General features: G+C 45.3%; 1 protein-coding gene across 3 annotated transcripts in view; it reads left to right on the top strand.

Moving 5' to 3' along the window:
• The window catches only part of TP63 (tumor protein p63), an 85,912-nt gene that overhangs the window by 33,234 nt on the left and 31,797 nt on the right, over nt 1-20,881 (top strand). For all 3 annotated transcript variants that reach the window (XM_040074104.2, XM_040074103.2, XM_040074105.2), the window contains exon 4: nt 3,316-3,570. In XM_040074104.2, the coding sequence (XP_039930038.1) occupies nt 3,316-3,570 (255 nt within the window). The remainder of the gene's footprint in view (nt 1-3,315; nt 3,571-20,881) is intronic.

The raw sequence follows: 20,881 nt of genomic DNA, 5'->3' as shown, positions 1-20,881 counted from the left end.
GAAAAGGATCTTGGAATATTTTAAGGATATCTTGCATTTTAATGGGGCACTTATTTTATTATTTTGGTTTAGTTGGATCCCAGGCAGCACCTTCAGCATTTCCAGGCTGTGCTGTCTTGTTAACACCGACCGCTCGTTTGGCCATCTTTCCCCATTAGCTTAAGTGGCCTGGGATTAGAGAAATAGTTTTTAAGCGAAAGCTGAAACACTATTGTTCTGCTGTCTGTATGTCTGAGCTGGTGTAGGAGACTGTTTTCATCACAGCTGTCTTCTCATCATTTGCTGGTTAGGGAGTGTGTCTGATTTTAATCTTCATGAGGAATGAAACAATTGGGTGATACTTCTACATTTTTGAGAAGTCTTCAGGTCCCACTAGGGTGTTCTGGGGCAGGAGGGTTGTTTTTTTATGAAATGCAAAATTATTGAGCAGATAAAAGACTCTTCCTGGTACAATATGTCAGAATTCTGTCTCTTTCCGTACGGAATTAGCCTCAAGGCAAGACGTGTACCAAAAGTCCGTTAAATAGGTCCTGGTTGAGTGAATAGCCTGCAGGAGATGAGACATAACTGTCATCTGTGTTGCCAAAGCTGCAATCTCCTTTTGGAGAAGAACAACCAGTCTGGATTGCTCTTTCCCCCATCAACTATTTAGCTTTGAGTCCAATTAAATACAAGCCCTCTCGTCTAACAGGAGTGCTGGGCACTAATAGCCTCCACACCGCTCCAGAGGGGGAAACTGAGGCAGGGAGGGCAAATGACTAACCCGAGTCACTGGTTCACCCAGGATTAGGACTCAATATGTAATTGCTTTTATTACTCTGCTGCCTGCAGGCCTGAGACAAAGGAGGCCCATTAAGTGCAGGGCTTTTTACATGGTGAGGAGCAATCCCTGCCCTGCAGACCTTGCTGCCTGCAGTAGGGTGGAGGGGGAGGAGAGGTGCCTTGCCCAAGGACACAGCAAGTCACTGACAGAGCAAGGGAGGAAACCAACTCTCCTTTGTCTCTGCAGTCTGTCCCAGCTTCCAAAATGAAGTTTTCTGTGCTGTTCCCTCCTGCCCATACCTCCACAGCACAGCTCCAAGTAACAAGCTGATCCATCTCTCGAAAGTCCCATGTGCCTCTGCGAAGATCCTGGAGCACCAGCCCCACTTTGAGTGTTTAATAAACCCCCCAGAAAATATTTGCTTCTTATAGTGGAACAGAAACCTAAGGAAGAGCTGCAATGAGTGGTCCCAATTTCTCTACTTCCATTCTGGAAGTACAGCTGAGAGTGTGAAATCTTTGGGCACATGGAAGGCGCTTCATCCTCACAAAGGGACCCTCCTCTTTTCCTGTGTGGCTGAAATGACTGGTAGAGCTGGGTGTTAAATGGCTTATCCAAAGTTCCCAAGAGAGCTGAGCAGATAGGTTGTGCCCTTCCCTTTTAGGTCTTTGGGGGAGTGATGTGCTCCTCAAAGCTTGAGTAGGGCTGCTGGGTTTCCCAGTATTGAGGAAGCTTTTTGTTATGGATCTTGTGGCTGGTGCTCTGACTCAGGGAGCCTTTGCTTCGTGGCTGATAAGAAGAGGAATAACTGTTGGAAAGAGTTATAACTGTGAGCAGACTAGCTGAAATCCTGACAGACAGGCCAGCTTTATCACTCTGGGAGGGACTGGAGCTATAGGATGTTGAGGGACATGAGCTGCTTGGAGCCTTGGATGAGAGGAGGAGCCTGAGTCTCTTCTGCTGTGTCAGCAGCTAACAGCAGAACCGGGTGCCTTTATTGCTGCATGTTCTTGGCTGAGCCCAGAGCTGCTGGGAGTGGGCACCACAAACCTTTGGCATGCTGCTTGCCCTGAGATGGGCACAGCTGGTGCCCTCTGGACATGCACAGGGATGGGGCTGTGAACCCGATGTACCTGACTGAATCCCACTTGCCTGCTGCCTTGTCACTCTGGGCAGTGCCATGTCCTTTAGAGGATTAAAAATGTGTGGCAGTTGAGTAACTTTCTCTGGAATACTTTCCCAGCTTCCAAGTGTTGGTAGTTCAGAATTTTAAAATCAGATACGCTTGTCTTGATGGATTTTTCTCAAGCAGAACTTCTCTCCTTCCTTTTTGTACTTAGGCTTTTAGTATTGTGACATTTTGTGGCAAAAAAAAAAAAAAAAAGAAAAAAATCCACGTTTATTCGTGGGTTTTGTGAAGAATAACTGTATGTTTAAGCCAAAATTCTGCTCAAGATGTTTGTTCATTCCCCAACTCCTCTTCTAACAGAACATGAAAATTAATTTTGTATTTGCTCTTTTTTCATGTTGTCTAGGAATTTACCCCTTCTGTCATACTGAGTTCCACCTTTCTCCTCATAGTCTTTTTTTCTAGGCTGAAAAGATGTCATCTACTGCTTCATTACAGGGTGGCATTAAAAGGATTTGCTTATTCTTGGCACCTTCCTCTAAACTGTGTTCCCCTCTCATCTCTTTGAGCTGGAGGACCACAGCTAAACATGGAATTTAGGGTATTAGATTTGTTTTTTCTGTTAACCTCTCCTTAATCTAACCTTTGCCTTTTCACTGTACTCTATTCCCAAAGGTTTTTGATGTCTTACAGTTGTTTCATATCTTGTTTGTACTTGAAGGCTCCTGAAGTGTTACGTAGCACTTTACTACTAGTAGTTAACTACACCTAAGTGTACAACTGATAGTTTTTAAGCATGAGAGGACGCCTTCCATGCTGACCATTTCTATTCTTGATGAGAATTTTAATTCTCTGCACCAGTATTGGCCACTGGGAGTTGAATACATGATGCAGGTAGGCTGGTGGCACATAAACATTTTTCCAGTGAGTCACATTTCAGCACAGTTACTACCTGAGTTGGAGGTCCTAATGCCCTCCTGTGTAGTGGGATCAGATCCACAGCCTTTGTGTAGAGCAACGGACTGTTGAAGATGGTGTAGCCTTTTACAAGTTAGAGCCAGTTGCACTGTAGTGAACCTGCTGATTTTTATCAGGTTACAGAAGTGCCTCTGAAAAGGTCTGACACAGTGAGCCTTTCTCCCTGTGATGTCTTTCTGCCCTGCAAATCACCTCCTGGTTACGCACAGGCTCTTCTCCCAGCTCTGCTGTTGATCCAGTGTGTGACTGTGAGAAGCTGTACTCCTTTCTGTTTTCAGTCACCAGTGTAAAGAGGGTGTAAATCCTTTGCAAATCTCCCTCCTGGTGCGGCACGAACAGTGGTGCTGAGGTGATGCTGTGCATCCTCCGTGGTGGGGGCTGTGCCGTGTCTGGCCGGTGCCGATGCAGCTCCTCTAACGCTCCTGTGCATCCTCTCTGTCTGCAGCCGCAGTACACGAACCTGGGGCTCCTGAACAGCATGGACCAGCAGATCCAGAATGGCTCTTCCTCCACCAGCCCTTACAACACGGAGCACGCGCAGAACAGCGTCACGGCCCCCTCGCCCTACGCCCAGCCCAGCTCCACTTTTGACGCCCTCTCTCCCTCCCCAGCCATCCCTTCCAACACAGACTACCCAGGACCTCACAGCTTCGATGTATCATTTCAACAGTCCAGCACAGCAAAGTCAGCAACATGGACGGTAAGGACACAGCATCCCTTCACTGGCTTGGCCCCCCTGCCCGTAGTGACTTTATTCATGTAGTACATACCCAGGCTTGTGCAAGAACAAAGTGACCCGAGTCCTCTGAGGAGCATGATGTGTCACACCGAAGGGAGACATTTATCTTGGTTGCTCTGAGAGGGTGTGGTGGGAATTTAACCCTCAGTAATATCACTAAATCCCAGGAGACTAAAATGCCTTGCAAAAACCAGTCACGTAGAGACCATGCATGATGAATGAGTGGCTCTCTTTTTGGGCCTAGCAGGAGCACTGGAGTAACACCTGAGGTGGGCATTAACATTGCCTCAGTGCTTCCCTTGGCTTTCTTCAACATTCAACATCTGTGGGTTTGTAGGAGGTTTGGCATGCAGGGCCGTGCCAGCAGGGTGGAGGTGGTGCTCCTTGCTCAGACCCACGGAGTGTGAGGCTGTCATTCTCTGTGTCCTTCTCCTCTTGCAGCTGGTACAGGAACCCCAGTGTGGCACCAGCTCTGGTCAGCAGCCCTGTGCGTTGTCTGGGGTATTGTTGAAGGGGGCGGAGTTGTTTTATTGTGGAATTTTGTTGTTGGTTTGGTGTTCTGGGTTTTTTATTTAACGCTTCACTGTCAGAACACTGCTTTTCTTACCAGAAGAATGCTGAAGCCTGAAACCTGAAGCCCAGCTCTTGATCTTTGGTGGCGCTGGCTTGATTGCTCAAGCTCTAGAGGCTTCATGGTTCAGGAACACAGTACTGCTGGAGCTGTAAGTCCAGCTGTTGTGGTTTAGGGCTCTAGAGTAGAGATGTTTACACTGGAGATTATTGCTATCTTAAAGACGTTCAATATTTGCCTTCCTCTCCTGCAGGCACTTGGAGTAGGTGTAGTGAATAATGTCCTGCCCCATGCTACCCAAATAAAAGCAAGGACTTATATATATATATATATTTTTTAAGTAAAAAAAGACTTTTTACAAAAAACCAAGAACATTAAAATATTGTGGGTTTTTTATTTTTCTTTTTAATCTGAGGAACTGCTTTGATCTCAGATACAATCTAGCTGCAAATGCAACTAAAAAACATGCTCCCAGCTACTGCTGGCAGCGAAGCAGCGCCTGGAAAAAGATGCTCTATTACCACAGATCACTATAAGGTTACGGTCCCTTATATTTTAAAAGCCTTTTCTGGTAAAATTTGTCTAGAACTGGCATTAAAACTGTTGAGAAAATAGTGTTAAATGAGGTTAAAATGTCAGTCCAGTCACAACTGAATTTTCATTTGTTTATGCATAGAAGGGTGAGGTATTTTTAAGTGAGATTGAAATTGCATTTTTTACTCATCAGCCTGGGGAGTGATGCTCTGCCGTATTTCGCGCTTGTTTTCATGTCCTCGTTTCTCCTGTTACACTACATACAATATTTATTTTCAATTCCCTTTAGGTAAGGAAACTGCTGGTCAGTTCTACTTTGCATTTCTCAGGGCGAGAAAATGCTGGCTTGGATTTTTGCTAGCTGTTCTGGAGAGGGTCCTTTGAAGGAGATATGAAAAGACGTTCTCTTTTGATACATATGGTACAAAGAATTATCTAACGCAGCTGCAAGGAGCCAGAGTGTTTGATGCTGTCCTTTCAACTATGAAAGCAATCTTTTGAAACGAGGTTTGAACGTATGTAGTAGGTTGTTCCAGCAGAGATGAAGGCAAGAGAGCTACTAGCAAGCTTAAATGAGGTGTTTCACCTCAGTGATAGTGGCTTTTTGGGGCAGAAGTGGAGGCTGAATTTTAATATGGATCTAGACAGTGGTCAAAGCTTAGATTACATGATGACTTTGAAAAAGAAATAAGATTTCTATGTAATGACTACAGTCATCAGATGTGTGCAGCCTAGGGAAAGGTTCGTTTAGCCTTCCCTCCTCTTTCATTGCCCTTATGTGGACCAGCAGATGAAGGTGTATTCTCCACGCATGTTGCAGTGTGTTCAGGTCTAAGTCCATGTGTTTTACTAAAGGAACGGGCTCTTAAACAGCTGTCTGATTAGGGAGGAGGAAGTGTGGTCCAGGTGTCCCTGCAGTGAGCCAAGTGACCCAGATTTAGCTGCTGGTGCAGGAGCTGGCGGTGTACTGTATGTTCACTTGGATTATGTGCTGCTGGCTGGGGACCTTCAATCAATACGCCTTGCAAAGTAGAGCATCTATCCATCTTCGGAGCTCTGCCCTTTGCTAATTAATCCACCAACTCGTTTCACATGAGCTCTTGAGCAGTTGGTAATCTGTGTTCGACAGCTTTATCAGTGGGGTGGGTGGGGAAGGACGTGAAGGCTCTCCTTCCCACTGTTGTCCTGAGAACTGTGGAAACACGCATGAAATGTTGATGAAAGGAGGAGTGATTGCCCCATCCTCTCAGCAAGAGCAAGTTCTTGGACTTGCTCCCCCCCCATGTGACTTCATGCACTTTGATTAATGCCTGTCGTCTTTTTTAATGATGGATTAGGAACTTACCCAACTGGAAGAGTTTCTTCCACTGCAGTGACCTATTAAAAGTTTAATTACTTGATGGCCCCACCCTTATTAAGAGTCCAAAACTTGAAAGCCCTGTTTCTTAGTTTGTTGGGTTTAATTTTCTAATTTTTTTCCCCTGTTTTCCCTCTTGCAGTTCCCTGGATAACAGTATTAAGTAAGGAAATCCATTTTGTGGCACTTTCCCCCTTTATGGTGTGGATGAGCCGGTCTGACCCACCTTGTCCTTCTGGGAAGGGGTTGGTGGTGCCTGGCAGAGGGTCTGCTGTCCTGGCTGACAACGTGCTTCACCAGAGTTCCTCTGAGCTTCTGGGCTGAGTCATGTCAGATTAGGTCATGAGAGCAAAGGCAGTGAGCTGGGTGAGAGGAATGGATTATTTCTCCGAAAAGCAATAGCTGCTTTCATGGAGTGATTGGAGAACTGTGCAGGTGCTTCAGGTTTCTAAGCCACTTTGTGTATTTAGATCCCAAGGATTCTGTTGGAGGTGGGAGAAAGTAGGGAGAGCGTACTTGCTGGTTACTTAGATGCTATGTTTCTGAAAACAGATCTGGAACCATTTTTTTTCTTAAAACTTTTTGGTATTGTTTTTTTCTCCTCCAAATTCTGCGGAGGAGAATTGTCTGGTTTATTGTCCTAAGACAATGGATACCCTTTGCAAAATCAGCAGTATTTGTGTAATATAGGCTGGGAGGAAGATGAGTGTGACAGCTTCTCTGCTCAGAGTTGTGATGGGCTCCTAATTAAAGCGGGGGGGGGGAGGGAAAAAAAAAGAAAAATTACAAAGAGAAACACTAGCTGATGCTAGGTGACAGGGTGATTCCATATGTATGAGCAGTTCACTTTGAAAATATTGCAAATTTTCTCTCTGAAGTCTTTCATGACCTTAAGTAGGAATTCCAGTAAAACATGCTGTCTAATCAGGTTAGGTCTCATTTGTATGCAATGTTGATCTAATTAATGATGACAAATTGAGATTGGATTGCAGAGGACTTTATAGGCATCCTTGATTATTTTTTTTAATTAATGACCTCAGAATGCAAGTAAGAATATAAGCAGGTTAATCAGCCTTTTCAAAAGGAAAGTCTTTAGCAATTGAAACTTTATTGAAGTGTTTGAAAACAAAAGCCTTTATGGTCTAAATTGAACAAAGTTTCTCGCATGCACCCTCATACAATAAAACCCTCTTGAAAACCATGCTGCAAAGGAACAAGCAGTTATTGTTTGTAATGATGGGACAGAGATCAGTTTGTTGAGGTTAAGGGAGAAGCCCTCTGAACTGGGTGAAGTAAGAACTTGAGCAGAAGAGTGTCTCATTTACTGTGGGAGAATTCCCATATGCCCATGCATTGCAGTGTCTCCTCCTGTTTCTGCAGCAGAAGAAAACAAGGCATTTCAGAAGTGTGCCACCTCAGATTTTTTTTTTTTTTTTTTTTTCCTTTGTGGAAGTTGCATGCCGACCTTTCCCCACCCACTCGGAGCTCAAATAAATAAATAAACAACTGCACTCCCTTTTCCTCCTAAAAAATATTTGGTAATCACCTGCCACTAGCAGAACCTGTTAAATGGGGGAAAGCATGATTGCAGTAGGAAAGTAAAAATTAAAAATGTATGTCAGGCTAAGTAAAAGTTAACATTACTGCCAAATGCAAGCTATCAAAAAATGAATCTGATCCGCCCATCCCCAAAAGCAAGATACCACCTTATAAGTCATGAGACTTTTTTTTTAAAGACAAACAGGTTCTTCTTATTCTCTCCCAGGTTTTTGAGCCTTTAGGGTGCATCTGCTAAATATTTTAAAACTTCTTGATAGTCACAAGAAGGCAGAAATTGCTTTAAGTTTTTAAATGAAAACTGAAATTTATTTGCAAATTTTTGATTCTGCTGAAGAAAGCCCTGTGAGACTTGCATAATTCAGGTGTTGGCAATACCTGAGTTTAGCAGTTTATTCTCATGCCCTGCAGTAGGTTGGAGCTGAGCTGGGTTGGTCCTTGCAGGGTTTGTTTTGGAGCTTGGAGCTCCCCAAAGTTGCAGTCCATGTTCCAGGTGGGTTTTTCCTGTTCTCAGTAAACTCAACTGTACCTACAACCATCAGAAAATGGTCAGATTTCAGACTCTCTTTGCTAGCAAAGCTAGATAATAGTGTGTGCTATGTGCATGAAAGCAACTAAGTGGATTGTGCTGGCTGGGATTAGTGAATTTAGAAAAGCTGCATTTTAAGGAAGCTGAAAAGAATGCACTTAAATTAGCCCACACAAGCAATAACAGGTTTTTGTGGTTGAGAGAATAGATTCCTTGGCTGGGCTATCTCAGTATTTCTATTTCAGATTGGTTCATTCCATTTTTATTTTGAATGCGTTCTGTATTCTGATCCATGTAGTAAATTTGTGACATTTTTTGCCTGTCTCTATAAATTGAATTAGAGGACTGTGTATAAGCATAGTGAAGTAGTGAGAGGGCAATTAGATGCGTACATTACCTTGACTCAGCCGTTCCTAATTATGTGTTCAGTGTTCTCTTAAATAAGCTGTTCAAACAGTGCATCGTTTTGGTGACTCCAGCATGTCCTGATTATCTCTCAGTATCACGAGTGAAAACGTCTTTTAAAGGCTGGTGACTCTCTCGGTGGATGTGCTGGGTGTTCCTGTGAAATCTTAGCTCTGTGATTCCTTGCTGGTGTGTCGGTCAGTGTAATTTGAGCTTTCCGGTTTCACCCCTTAACACTGTGTTTAAAACTGTCGAGAGAGAGAGGGATTGAACATGGCCTTGTCACAGGATTTTGGGTTTTCTTATCCTCAGAGGCTCCTAGCCAGCAGTGGCGTGGGCTTTGCCCGTTTGCACAGGGCGGCTGCGAAGGGTCCTTGTGAGAGGCCCATTTGTACGGGGGGTTTGCAGCCCTCCACGAGCAGACAAATCCGTCACCTCCGCGCCACTCTGGTGGTAAGTGTCTTCAGCCCAGCAGGTTCCCCAGCAAAGTTCATTTCTGGTGATAGCCCCCACTCTAAGGCAGAGAGGAGGGGAGAAGAAGGAGCAATCCCAAGGGGGAGAAGGCAGTGGAGCAGGGGATGGGGTCGCAGTTTGGGATGCAGGTGCTGCAGGCTGATGCAGTGCTGTGAGCCTTCATGGCGGATCAGCGGTGCTGCTGTACTTGGCCATTTGTCTCAGGTGAAAAGTGGCTCAGATTTGGCTTCCTCAAGCCCTCAGCAGCTGTGCCTGCCTCAAGAGGCTGCTTCCAGCCTGCGTGGGCTCTTGGCAGAGGGCAGCTGGGGACACAAGGGCGGGTGTCAATTGCCACCCTTGCTCTCGTGCAGGGAGAGGTGGCAATTGTGTTTTCTTGCTTGAGGAGCTTCTGAGGGGTGTTTCCCTCTGTGTGACATTACAGGGCCTAACACCAAGGCTGTTCAGGCATAAGTAACTTGTCCTAGGTCATCTACCTGGAAAGAGAGGAGCCAGGCTTATTGTCTTTGAAGGAGGTGCCTTTCCCACGGCAGGGAGGTGTTTTCAGGCTCACAGAGCTGGGAAGAACCCGTTCACCTGTGAGAACGAGTCAGGAGGGGACTGCTGGCTTCTGTTTGGGTTTTTATGCTTGAGTAAAATGAGATCTCAGTGCATTAGGTTCCCATTAGAATGTAATTGTGTTTTTTCCCCGTAATATCTTTGTCATGTATATTTTGTTTTTATTACCAGTTATCTTCTGTTACTCCTCACAAGCAGCTCTACAGACCTGTGGAACAGTTTCTAGAAAATGCCTTGTGATGTAAGCTGCCTTGCATTTTTTCCCCTTTATGTCCCGGGTTGTTTTGTAAGTCCCACTAAGGCAGTGTAGCCTCTCTGTGTGAGCAGGAGCTTTGCTCTGTGCCCTATTAGGCCAGTGCCCTCCGTGGTGGCAGAGCTGAACTGTGGTGCAGAACCACACTGTAGGGGACAGTCTGTACCCCATGCAACTCAGTGGTGCCCAGGAAGGATGAGAAGGGAAATTATTTCTTTACTGTATGAACGAGTATTTGTCAGCACTGGGAGCTGAAAATTTGGGTCTCCTGCTTTGAGTGTGTGCCCTGATCTTCAAACAGCACCGTCAGTGTGGGGCAGGCAGCGTGCTGGGAGGAAACAGGCATCAGGTGGTGTGAATGACCTCCTCTCCCCACGAGGATTTAGCTTCTTGGTTGCAATGTTCGTGGCTGGTTCCCTCTCACTGTAACTGGAGATGAGTTAGAGCTCACTGCAGGGATCCTACACTACTCCTGGGGTCTGCAAGTGAAAAACCCTGAGGCATTAGAACATAGGGTGGGGAGGGGTTGTGTCCCCCACTGGGGCAGAAGATCCCTCTGCTGTTTTGTAAAAGCAATTTCTAGTTTTGCTGGCATCATAAATTTTTTCTTCTTCAGAAAATTCATTTTAAGGTTTTAGCTATTTTTGAAGGAAAACTCAGAGGGGAAAACTTACGTGCAAGAAACTTTTTGTTTTTTAAGGAGACTTTTTTTTTTTGTCTATGTGGAGAGGAAAAAGCATGATTAAACATAATTTTCATCAATGCAACTTGCACAAAAAAGCCCCACCTACTTTCATGAGAAAAGGAATAAAGAGAATCATAATCCTGGATTAGGTATCTTTCACTACACATATATAAAAACAACACCGTGTGAAAAGGGGGAAAATATATATGTGTACATACACACACCAAATATACCAATGTGCCTCCAGCAGTATTACCAAAGGAATTAACTTTACAAGAAACAGCCACAGCCTGGAAAGAAGCCATTTTTCAAATAAAAGCTGAATGAGACTTGTGGTTTCTGAGAACTGTGAGAAGGAAGGGTTAAAAAAACATTTACAGATAAGAATAGCTGATGCTGGGAGATGAGTGAACATCGTGAAGTAGGGGAGGGTCACTATTTAAATCAGCTTTTCTTTCTTTTTTTTTCTCCTCTTAGTTAAAAATTGGCTTCTACTAAGAACAACATATAGGATTAATGTAGTGCTTTAAATCTTCAAAGTGCTGCACAAACATTACTTCCCTAATCAGCAAACACCTTTCCTTGGTAGGCAAATCAGGACTGGAGTCGCCATTTTAGAGAAGGGAAACCAAGGTGCCAGAAGTGCCAAAGTTTCCGAACCAGCAGTTTTTTGCAGTGGAATTTTTTTTTTTTTTTTTTTTTTTTTTTTTTGGTAGCATTCAACACTGGGACTGCCTCTGGGCTGGCATGTGAAAGCTGCTGAGCTCTCCTGGATTTCACAAGTGCTGTGCATGCAAAGCAGCCTGGCAGAGCTGAGAGAGGCATCGGCACAGTTGCCTCCTTACCTTTCCAAAGGTCACGGCTGCTGGCCCAGAAGGGAGGCAGCAGCTCCAGGGCAAGGAGGGTTTCCTCATAGGTTGCCGGTTTCCCCCCCATACCATTGATCTCTGCAACGTAAACCGTATCAACTGAGCACTGCTAGAAGATATTTCAACCTTACCAAACAACAACAACAAAAAAGTCGTACAAAAACTATTTGAGTGGCTGTTGAATAAGTTGCTTTTGGGTAAATTTTTTCGGGGAGGCTGGTGCAAGAGGTGTTGCTCACCGTGTAGACAAAGACCGCCCTTGGACATGATCATTCCTTTCTTTAGGTCGGCTGAAATACCGCATTTGTCATAGATATTATGTCCCTGCCAACTCTGTACAGAGCACGCAGCAGTTTGGAGGTGTGCTTAAGCAGGAATAATTCTCTGTGTGTTGCATTGGTGGTGCTCTGTGTGCTGAGGGTTTAGCTGCAGTGCTTGGCAGGCCATGCACTGTGAAGAAATTCCTGCTGTGTTTTAAAAAGAAGTGTCCTGAGTAGGGATGGCTTCTATGGAGAAAGAGCATGAACTTTATTATGCAATGGAAATCTTTTCATGAGGTTTTGCTGTGTACAGGTGTGTCAGATTTGTTATTGTAAACACAGCAGGATAACTACCCCTGTGAGAGCTTAGATCCTCTTGCAAATAGACCTGAGAATTGATGCAAACGTTACCGTTTCCAGTTGTTCAAAACGACACTTGAACACTGGAACAAACCTTGGTGGAGCTGCAGGAGGAGAGTAATGCTTCTCCCTCATTTGTTTTATTTTATTTCTTTTTAAATGTATTCTGTGAGGGTTTTCTTAACAGAGCAGAATTTTACATGTCTGATAAGAAGCAGTGTTTTATGGTCTGCTGATATATGTTAGCTGCTGAAGTCCATCTAAATTCAGCTGTGTGGAAAGGTGAAAAATGTGCTAGAGGAAACAGGAAAACAGTGATTGAAGGCTGACCTGGCTTTCCTAAACAAATGAGACGGGACTTGGGTCTGCTTTTGTGACTGTTGTTTTCCCCATTAGCCGTGATGGCCACGCTGCCTTGGGGCTCTCCAGCTGGTGTATTGTGCCCTGGGGTGCACCGTGCTCTCCTCCTGGGGAGAGGAGATGCCCTACTCAGGTGCAGCCTGCCTTTGGCTCCCAGCCCAGCCTCGGAGCTGCTCCTGCCCTGTGATTTAGATGTGATCTGCGTAACATTGTGCAAGTCGTTCCCTCTGCCTCCGCTCCCCCTCTTCCCCCTTTCCACGTACCCACCCTCAAATACAGAACTGTGATTCCATGCTGTAAAACACTTAGACCCCTGATGTGAGATGCCCAAGGGCAGCAACTGGACACTGCTGCTTGCTGTGTGTGCCCCATCACTGGCTTTAGCTTTCAGGCTTCTTATTTTGCTTTGTTTACAGCACATCAGAGTCTTTCTGCGAACTAACTTTTGAGGCAACTGAAGTGTGTCTTCAGGCTAAAACTTGAAGCCTGGGTGCTGCTTGGGTTATTGCTTCCCCTGCTTGAGATACTGAGCTTTACCAGCACTGGGCTTGCCAGGTGTGAAAATTCCTGACACACAGGCCATGTGGGGGCTGTGGCTAGAGGGAAAGCCTGTTCCTGTTCTGTAGGCAGAGCCCAGTGCTGTGCCAGCTCTGTGTTAGCTGTGGTGCTCAGCCTTAACAAACTCACCCTGGCACTTGTCGGGTCTCATTAGCTCAACTTCATGAGCTGTGGTTGGGAGCTGCCTCCCTCCTGACCTTACAGGGGGAGAAAAGTGAGCCCAGGTTTGCTACCAGACCTTCACCGAGAGCTCCTGGGATCCCCCCCTTAAAAGGCAGGGCTGGAAGGGATTCCCATGGGGAAGGGATGGGAGCGGTGCCACTGGGCTTGGTGCCCAGCCTGAAGGGTGTTTGCGGAGCCGGCAGCGGGGCGGGCAGCGCATCCGCTCTGTCTGCATTTGAGCATCAGCATCGCCACGGGTGGGAGTGAGAGTCTTCCCATGAGATGTTTGTCCAGCGTCTGAGCACTGAATGATCCCTCTTCGTTAATCAGCAGGGTGGTGGCTGGTTTTGCAATGAGTTCCTTGTCTCCCATCTCTTCTCTTGCAAACCTCTCATACAGCTCACTCTTAGTCATTTTTTTAGACCCCTCCTTGATGAGTTCTTGTAGGCATATGAGCAAACAGGACTTCAACAGAAAGGAGTCTGTGCACTTCCAGATAGCCTACTAAAACCTCTTATGGCACTGGCACTCACAAAGAAAGTGGTGATGCCCTAGGAAATTCTTCACAAACGTTCTTCAGAATCATTAATTCTTTAAGCTTTGACAAAGACAAAATGTGTGCACTGATTGCTTTGCGATCCGTTTCTATAAGGAATTCATAATTTGACCTTTATTTGGCATTCCCTTTGTGTGCTGGCTTCTCTGATGAGTCATTTTTGCCCATTTCCTTTGCCATGCCTCTTGAGGTTGGAGTCTTTCTGGGCTTGTTTTTCAGCAGACTGATCGTTGCAAGATAAAGACGGGGAGAGCTGGGTTGTGCTGATGCTGCTGGCATTCAGAGGGAGCGCTGCAGCACAGGAAGAGCAGCTACATGGGCGAGACGAGTTCCAGGATGAATTTGCAGGGACACGTGCTGGAAGAAAACCATTTCCATGCTGCATGTCTGGTGTCAAGAGAACAAAAACGCTCTGATGCTGTTAGTCACTCTCCTGATCTCAATCTGTTTAATGGTGCTATTTTATTTCAGTTTGCTGATATTCTGATGCATGTTTTGCAGCTTATTTCGGAGAAGCTTCCAAAACACAGAATTCATGGGGCCTTTCTCTTAGGTGAGATGGCTTGGTAGCATCTCAAATGTTGATAAACCACCTGGCCAAGGTTGATTTTGTTAGTGATTGGGAATGACTGACTTGTGACCTGTTCCCTTTCCACCACACAGGTCAGTGCTGTTGACAACCCTTGCCTCTGAACGGGGAGCTCCGGGGTTGCTCCTTACGCTGGACACCTGGGATGGCGCTATGACCACAGTGTGTCCACAGTGTGACCTACTTGCTGGGGAAATCAGCATTTCTCTGCTCCCTGGAGGAGCAGAACTGAGCACAGAGGCAGGTGCTGGCTGCCAGGGAGTGGTGCAGGATGGCCAGGTATTCCTGCATGCTGGGGTCTCAGGTTAGCTTGCTGCCTTCAGCCTGCCCACCGTGGCTCAGCAAGCATGTAGCAGTTCACTCAGCCTTTTAAAATGTTTTTCTTTTTTTTTTCTTTTTTTTTTTTTTTTTCCCCTTTTTCCACTGGCCATACCAATCTGATTACACCTTCAAGGGATCATCTGCCCCTAAAGCTTAATTAAGGAGCTCGTCTGACTCGTCACTGACTCACCTGCCACTGTATGAGCTCATGTCTGACTTGTCCTAGGAAGATAGTGAAATATGTCAGGCTTCTCTGAAATATATCAGGTTTTTGTTTTATTGCACCCCTGACATTGCTGTTGGCTTCTGCAGAGGCGAGGAGAAAGATGACTGCCCCAACTTGGTTACTTTTATCTAAACTTAGTCGCTCGCCTTTTTGCGCCTTGAAAAACCAGATGGGGTTTTGCTTGCACAGCTGTAGGTACGTTAGAGTTAATAAAAAAATATTAAAAATTAAATAACCTTTGAGTTTTGGCTTCAGGCAAACTAGGTGAAATGATGTGTTTTGGAGATGAATGCTCTTGCAGGAGGCAAGATGTAGCTTGCAGGAGAACATCTGCAACCAATCCATTCTGTATGAGATGGGGCCAAGACTTGTTTGTATCTCAGTACCTGTTCAAACATGTTTTACCATAGCAAAAAGAGGTTTTGAATGCACAGAGGAAGGGTGGGTAAGAAGGAAAAGAGACATCAAGCTGAATGTTTGCTTAATAACCTTGATTTCTTCATTAAACTTTTAAGCACTTTAATAATCTGATTAGCTGCTTTCAGAACACGGTACAATTTTTCCTTTTTTTTCTTTTTCTCTCTTAAAAGAGAAAAAACTTCATCTTGGTGCTGTGAGATGAGCTTGCTTTGTGGCCTGAAGCAAATCTGCTAACAGTTTGCTACTTTTCTGTACTTACCCTGAGGACTGCTAGCTGTTTGCCACTTTTCTGTACTCAGCCTGAGGACTGTCGGTGGCAGGATGTTCTGTAATACATTTGATCAAAGACAGTTCAGGGATTCAGTTACCAGGCTGGCTGCCTGGACCCCGGAGTGCAGCTTCCCAGTCCAAAGCTCCTTGCCAGCTACTCCCATCCTCTTTGTCCTGTAGGAACTGAATGCAGCGCGAACTTCTTGCAAGGCAGCTTGCAGAGCTCATTTGCCTGCCTTTAATTGTGCACTTGAAATGCCTTGTTCTGAGGGCCTGTGGCAGTGGAGAACAGTTACATGACTCAGGAGTGGCTGGAGTGGTGAGGTTGGCAATAGAGGCTCTCATGCTGAGGTTCTCCTATCATTGCACTGATGGTTCTCATCATCGTATTGAGCTCTGCATTGTTTTGGGGTTTTTGTGTTTGGTTTGGTTTGGGTTTTTTTGTAAGAGAACCCCAGAGAATGTACATGCAGCTGTATTTCTGGTTTGCACGTGTAGCTAGTGTGGGTGTTGAAGGTGCAGACTGTATGCTGGGATTTGTTGTCAGTGGAATGTAGCAAGTGTTACTCAGATCTTTTTGGTTGCATAATAGGCTGAGTTCCTTGCTGAGGAGAGAAGAGAACTGATTTGGGCTGAGTAAGGTGGGCAGTGTGAACACGTTGCCTCTAAAATCCTTTCAGAGGAAAGGGATGTGCATTCCAAGTGCTTTGTTCTAGGTTGAGATGGGGTTGTAATACTACCTGGGTAGTATTTTGCTAGCGCTTAAAACCAGCAGACTTGTGTTTTTTTCCTCCCCTTTTCCCAAACCAAATCCTACTGTGACTTCACCAGAAGTGCTTGTGTAAGCAGGGCAGCCCGGGTCGTGTGCTGATCCTTGTCAAGACCTCAGCACCAAAGCAAATTAAAGAACTGCAAGATGCACAGGTGCCTTTGATGTTGACAGGGCTCTTCCACTCTGCACCGGCTCTTCAGAGGGAGGTTGTTCTTACTCCCAAGTCTTCAAGCCTTTGTCAAATCCCTGATGACTCTTGGTGCTGCTGTCCACAGGTGTTCCCTGGCCAGCTACCAGGAAGGCCTCCTAGGGCTTGTCCACACTTGGCAGGTGAACACACATGGCAGGCATGGCCTTGGGCTCCATGCAGCGTTGCGTGGACATGCAGGCTGTGCCTAGAAAGAGATGTGCTGTGTCTGGGTAGTCCTGCAGGGTCGTTGGCTCTGGCACATTGCAGCTGGAATGTGATGGTTTAGGGGCTGTGCAGAGGTGGCTTGCTGTGCCTGAACTTCTTTTCTGCATGTCACACACACACATGTGGCCAGCCAGCGGCTGCTGGAGCTGCACCATGACCATGCCTTGAGCAGGAGACACTGTTTGCTCTGGCCTTGCCCTGAAAGACTCATCCTGACCCGGAGAGATGGTCAGGGTTGTGTTCAGGTGCAGATTATACCTCACTCCAACGTGCTTAGGGCTTCAGACAAGAATAATTTAGGTAGCCCTCTTGTCCTTCCTTGAGCTTGCTCTTTCTGGGGCTGCGTGAAGCACCTGATATGTATTTCAAGCTGCTTAAATTGGTCTCTGTCCTGATGCTCTGGTGGCTTATGCAGTCTTCCATATCTTCCTCCAGTGCTGGGTTGCTGTGACATTTTTGAGAAATAGCAAGGCTCCTCTCTGGAGAAATCCCCTTTTGGAGAGAGTTTCTAAAGTGATTGACTGTCTAGAGTTCTGTCTGCTTGTTTTAGGAGCTCCCATCGCAAAAACACCGAGAATGATGGTTGAAGCCACTAATGGCACTCTCTTAGCCGAGCATTGGCTTAACACTCCAGTTTTATCCCTGTCCTGTGCAAACACTGCCTTGTTCCCAGAAACCTCTCTTGGCTCTTTATCTGAATTGGGTGATGTAATTATGCCTCCCAGCCCACTACTGCAATGGGAAAATGGGTCCCTCTTGCTTCTGCAAGGAATTTTCAAGGAGGTTGCTCCTTGGAGAAACACACATCAGCTTCTGTGGGAATGGGGTGTTGGGGGTGTGTGTTTTGTTTTGTATTTTTCCCCTTGGCTACACGAGCAGCTAAAACCTGTAACCTACAGGAGTTGGAAGCTTCATGCAGAAAATTAGCTTAGGTTGGTGGAAGAGTTGAGATTGCATTTTTTTTGGCTAATTAAAGGATTAAAGGTGCAGAGATTTAGAGCGAACTGTCAGTGGTGCTACAGAAGAGAGCCTTTGATGCTTGAATCCAACTTGAGATTAAACAAATTGCATTTAAATAAGAAATACATGGCAACAGTTACAGTCTAGCTGGGCCTCTCTTCCTTGGTGTCCTTCAGGGTCTGGTAGATGGTGTGCTGTGGCTAAGACTTCTTCTCACTCATCAGCTTCCTTCTTGCCAAGTGCCTCCCTCTGGAGTGTTTCAATCTGTTGCCTCCACACTTTGTAAAATTGTTGGGTTTTTTTCTTCTAATCCAGTGCTTTGTGCAAAGGAGCCTTGCACTCTACCTTACACAATAATGAACTGCTGTCTGTCATAACATTAGCACGGTCACATCCTTGTGTGTTTTGTAGTATCTCTGATCCTATTTAGGGTTTTTCTGCATCCTGGTGCTTTGATGTCTGCAACAGGAGAGCTAAATATTTAGCCCCCTGGGAACTTTTTTCTGTTGTTCAGTTGAGAAGCTGGTGGATGGAAAGAGTCGATTGTTTAATGGTGTCTTCCTCTACATAGTGGCTGGTAAAATTCTAGAGAGGCAGTGAACCCTGTGCAGGTTCCAAGTCCTTGACCTTTTTGATTCCAGTTGATTGTCTTCAGTGGGCTACACTTGCAGATGGCTTGCTGGTGTTAGTCCCAGCCCTTCTCCTGCCTTTTCATTTGGATAGCATTACATTCAGAGCTGCTAGGGGGGTGCTTTTAAATGTTACCCTTGATATCACTTGCATTACTGCATGCTTTTGAGATTCATGGTATCTCTCTCAGAACAAAGCTTGCTTTCTGCTAGAGCAGGAATTCATCTGCACAGCATCGTGCAGGGCAGCAGTCTGTTCTGCCCATGGAGACTTTGCACCTTTCTCTGATGCAGTAAGGAAAATGGGAGTGCCAGACAGTGTGAGTGAATAACTTCTGATGTTGCAACTCTGTCTTGTTTTGTTCCATTTTGTTTTACTCCTTTTTAGTGAGGAAGAGGCTTGCCTTTTGTTACCTACCACCTATATAAGATCACGAGGGGATTTTGTTACAACAACAACAAAAAAAGGAAACAATAGAGAAAATCACAAAATTGAAACTGGTAAAAAAATTTTGCTGGGATTCCATAATCACTCAAAAACATGGCATTACCTACTAACTGGGTGTGGTTAGTTGGGAAATCTGACTTTAAAATTACGTTTCCCAGGGAACTATTCCTGTTCTCATTGTTATCCAGTAACAAAGACTGCTCTTTGGTTGGGAAAGCAGTCTTGTTTGAATGGGCTAGATCTTCTCACAAAGCATCTGTTGCTTGGGGTCTTCAGAGTTTGCAGTTTGCAAATGAAGCAGTGCAGAGTAGTGAGGTCTGCAGGGATAAAGGGCTGTTCGGTGTTTTCTTTGGAAAGCCATCTCAGATTGTGGTTGCAAGGATTTGCATCTAAGTCCACATTAATTCCTGTTATGTTTCCACTTAGATCATACAGATGACATTATTATCTTTGCTACCAAGTGAAATAAATCAATTGCTAGGTATTGAGAAACTTGATGTAATCTATTTCCAATAATTTATAGATCTGTTACTATGTCATGGAATATTTGGGTAGTCATTCCTTTTGAGTTTATCTAGCAGGCTTTTGTAGACCTGCCTGTGAAGTGTGTCCAGGTCCATGCAAGCTCGCTCCATACACTTGTGCTTTCTTGCTGAAATTTCAAAGCAGCCTAAAAATCAGAGATCTGGACTATGCTGTGTTCAAGCCTTCCATTTTTTTTGTGACGTGTTACTGCACAATTCCCTTTGGCTTGCATGTCCACTGGGATGTGGTTTTACATTCTGCTCTTAGGGGGTGGGAGATGTAAAACTGAAGATATGTTATTTCTCTGAGGGGTAGGACTGCTGCTAACATTTTCTGAACTCATCATTGCAAGCCCTCCTCCCTTTCGAAATGCTGCTCTGTGGAACAGCTTTCTTCTCTTGGCTGCAGTTGTACAGCTCCAGGGAGTATGAGACAAAATGAAGGAGTACCCCAAACCCGGTATGGGCTTGTTGATCTCCCTGGCAGAGAAGATGCCACAGCGTTGACCTCACTGGCTGGCTGGGGGTGAGGTGCTGTGTTTTTGAGCAGGGAATGTCCTGATGGCTGCAGCAGCAGCAGCTCTGCTGTGTTCCTCAGAGTGGAACTTGATGAATTGTTTCCCACGGTACGTAGGAAAATCAAGGTCTCAGTTCAGTAAGGCACTTGAGTGAGTGCATAACCTCTAGCACGTGAATATTCCCAGTGAAATCGCTTGGGTTCTGTTGGAGTCAGCAAGGCTGCTCCCAACCTTAAAGGTAGGCATCTGCTTAAACACCTTGCTGAATCATGTCTTGACTTTGAAAGTAGGCTCAGGTGAAACCACATGAGTTGACTCAAGGACCGTGCTTAGCTAGGTCATTGAGGATGGAAGGAGAAGGCTGAGAAGGAGGAGGGTCTGGGTAAAATCCAGATCCCAGAGCCCTGCAAATGCTGGTAATAGCTGGTTGACTGTGTTCTTGTCTGACTTTCTTGCTGTTCATCCCCAAAGCTTAACTGTATGAATAAAAGGTTTAAAGGTTTGACTTAGTCACCATTCATCCTAAGTATACTGGAGCTGCTGTCATGCTTTATTGATCTAGCTTAGATTTGAATTACTGCATCTTTATGTTCTCAGTAAAACTATGACTTAGTTAGGTGTAATTTTTGTCTTTCCTAATCCTTATGTTTTCACTGTGACTCAGAACTAGAGCGTGGCCTCGTTGGGTCAGTAATTCCAGAAAACAGGGGGATGTTTCCAGAAGTGGTTTGGTTCAGTCTGGATTCTCTGTTGTCTAGGAGAAGGAGAGGGCCCTTTTCTGGTGGTCTTCATATAGAGGAAGAACATTTGTCTCTGTGTGAGCTTGTCACCTCGCTCACCATCCTGGCCAGAGGAGCATTGCTGGCTTTTCGCTTTAATTATCAATGAAACGCTCGGCAAGCAGGAGAACGGTATTTGCATAGATGTAATTCTGGAAGTTGAGCGTAATGTGATCAGGAAATGGGACAGGCCCTGGCTGTTATCATGGAAGATACTTGCTGGTACTTGCACTTAGTTTAAAATGTAATAAGGTCTGACTCAGGATAGTTTCCTGGACGTTAACAGAGAAGACTCAATGCCGTTTTGGCAAGGGTCTGGCACTATCCTTTCTGCACAGGAACAAAAGAGATTTCTG

This window comes from Hirundo rustica, chromosome 10, assembly GCF_015227805.2.
Source record: "Hirundo rustica isolate bHirRus1 chromosome 10, bHirRus1.pri.v3, whole genome shotgun sequence".
NCBI lineage: Eukaryota > Metazoa > Chordata > Aves > Passeriformes > Hirundinidae > Hirundo > Hirundo rustica.
This window is presented reverse-complemented; position numbering and strand designations above follow the sequence as displayed.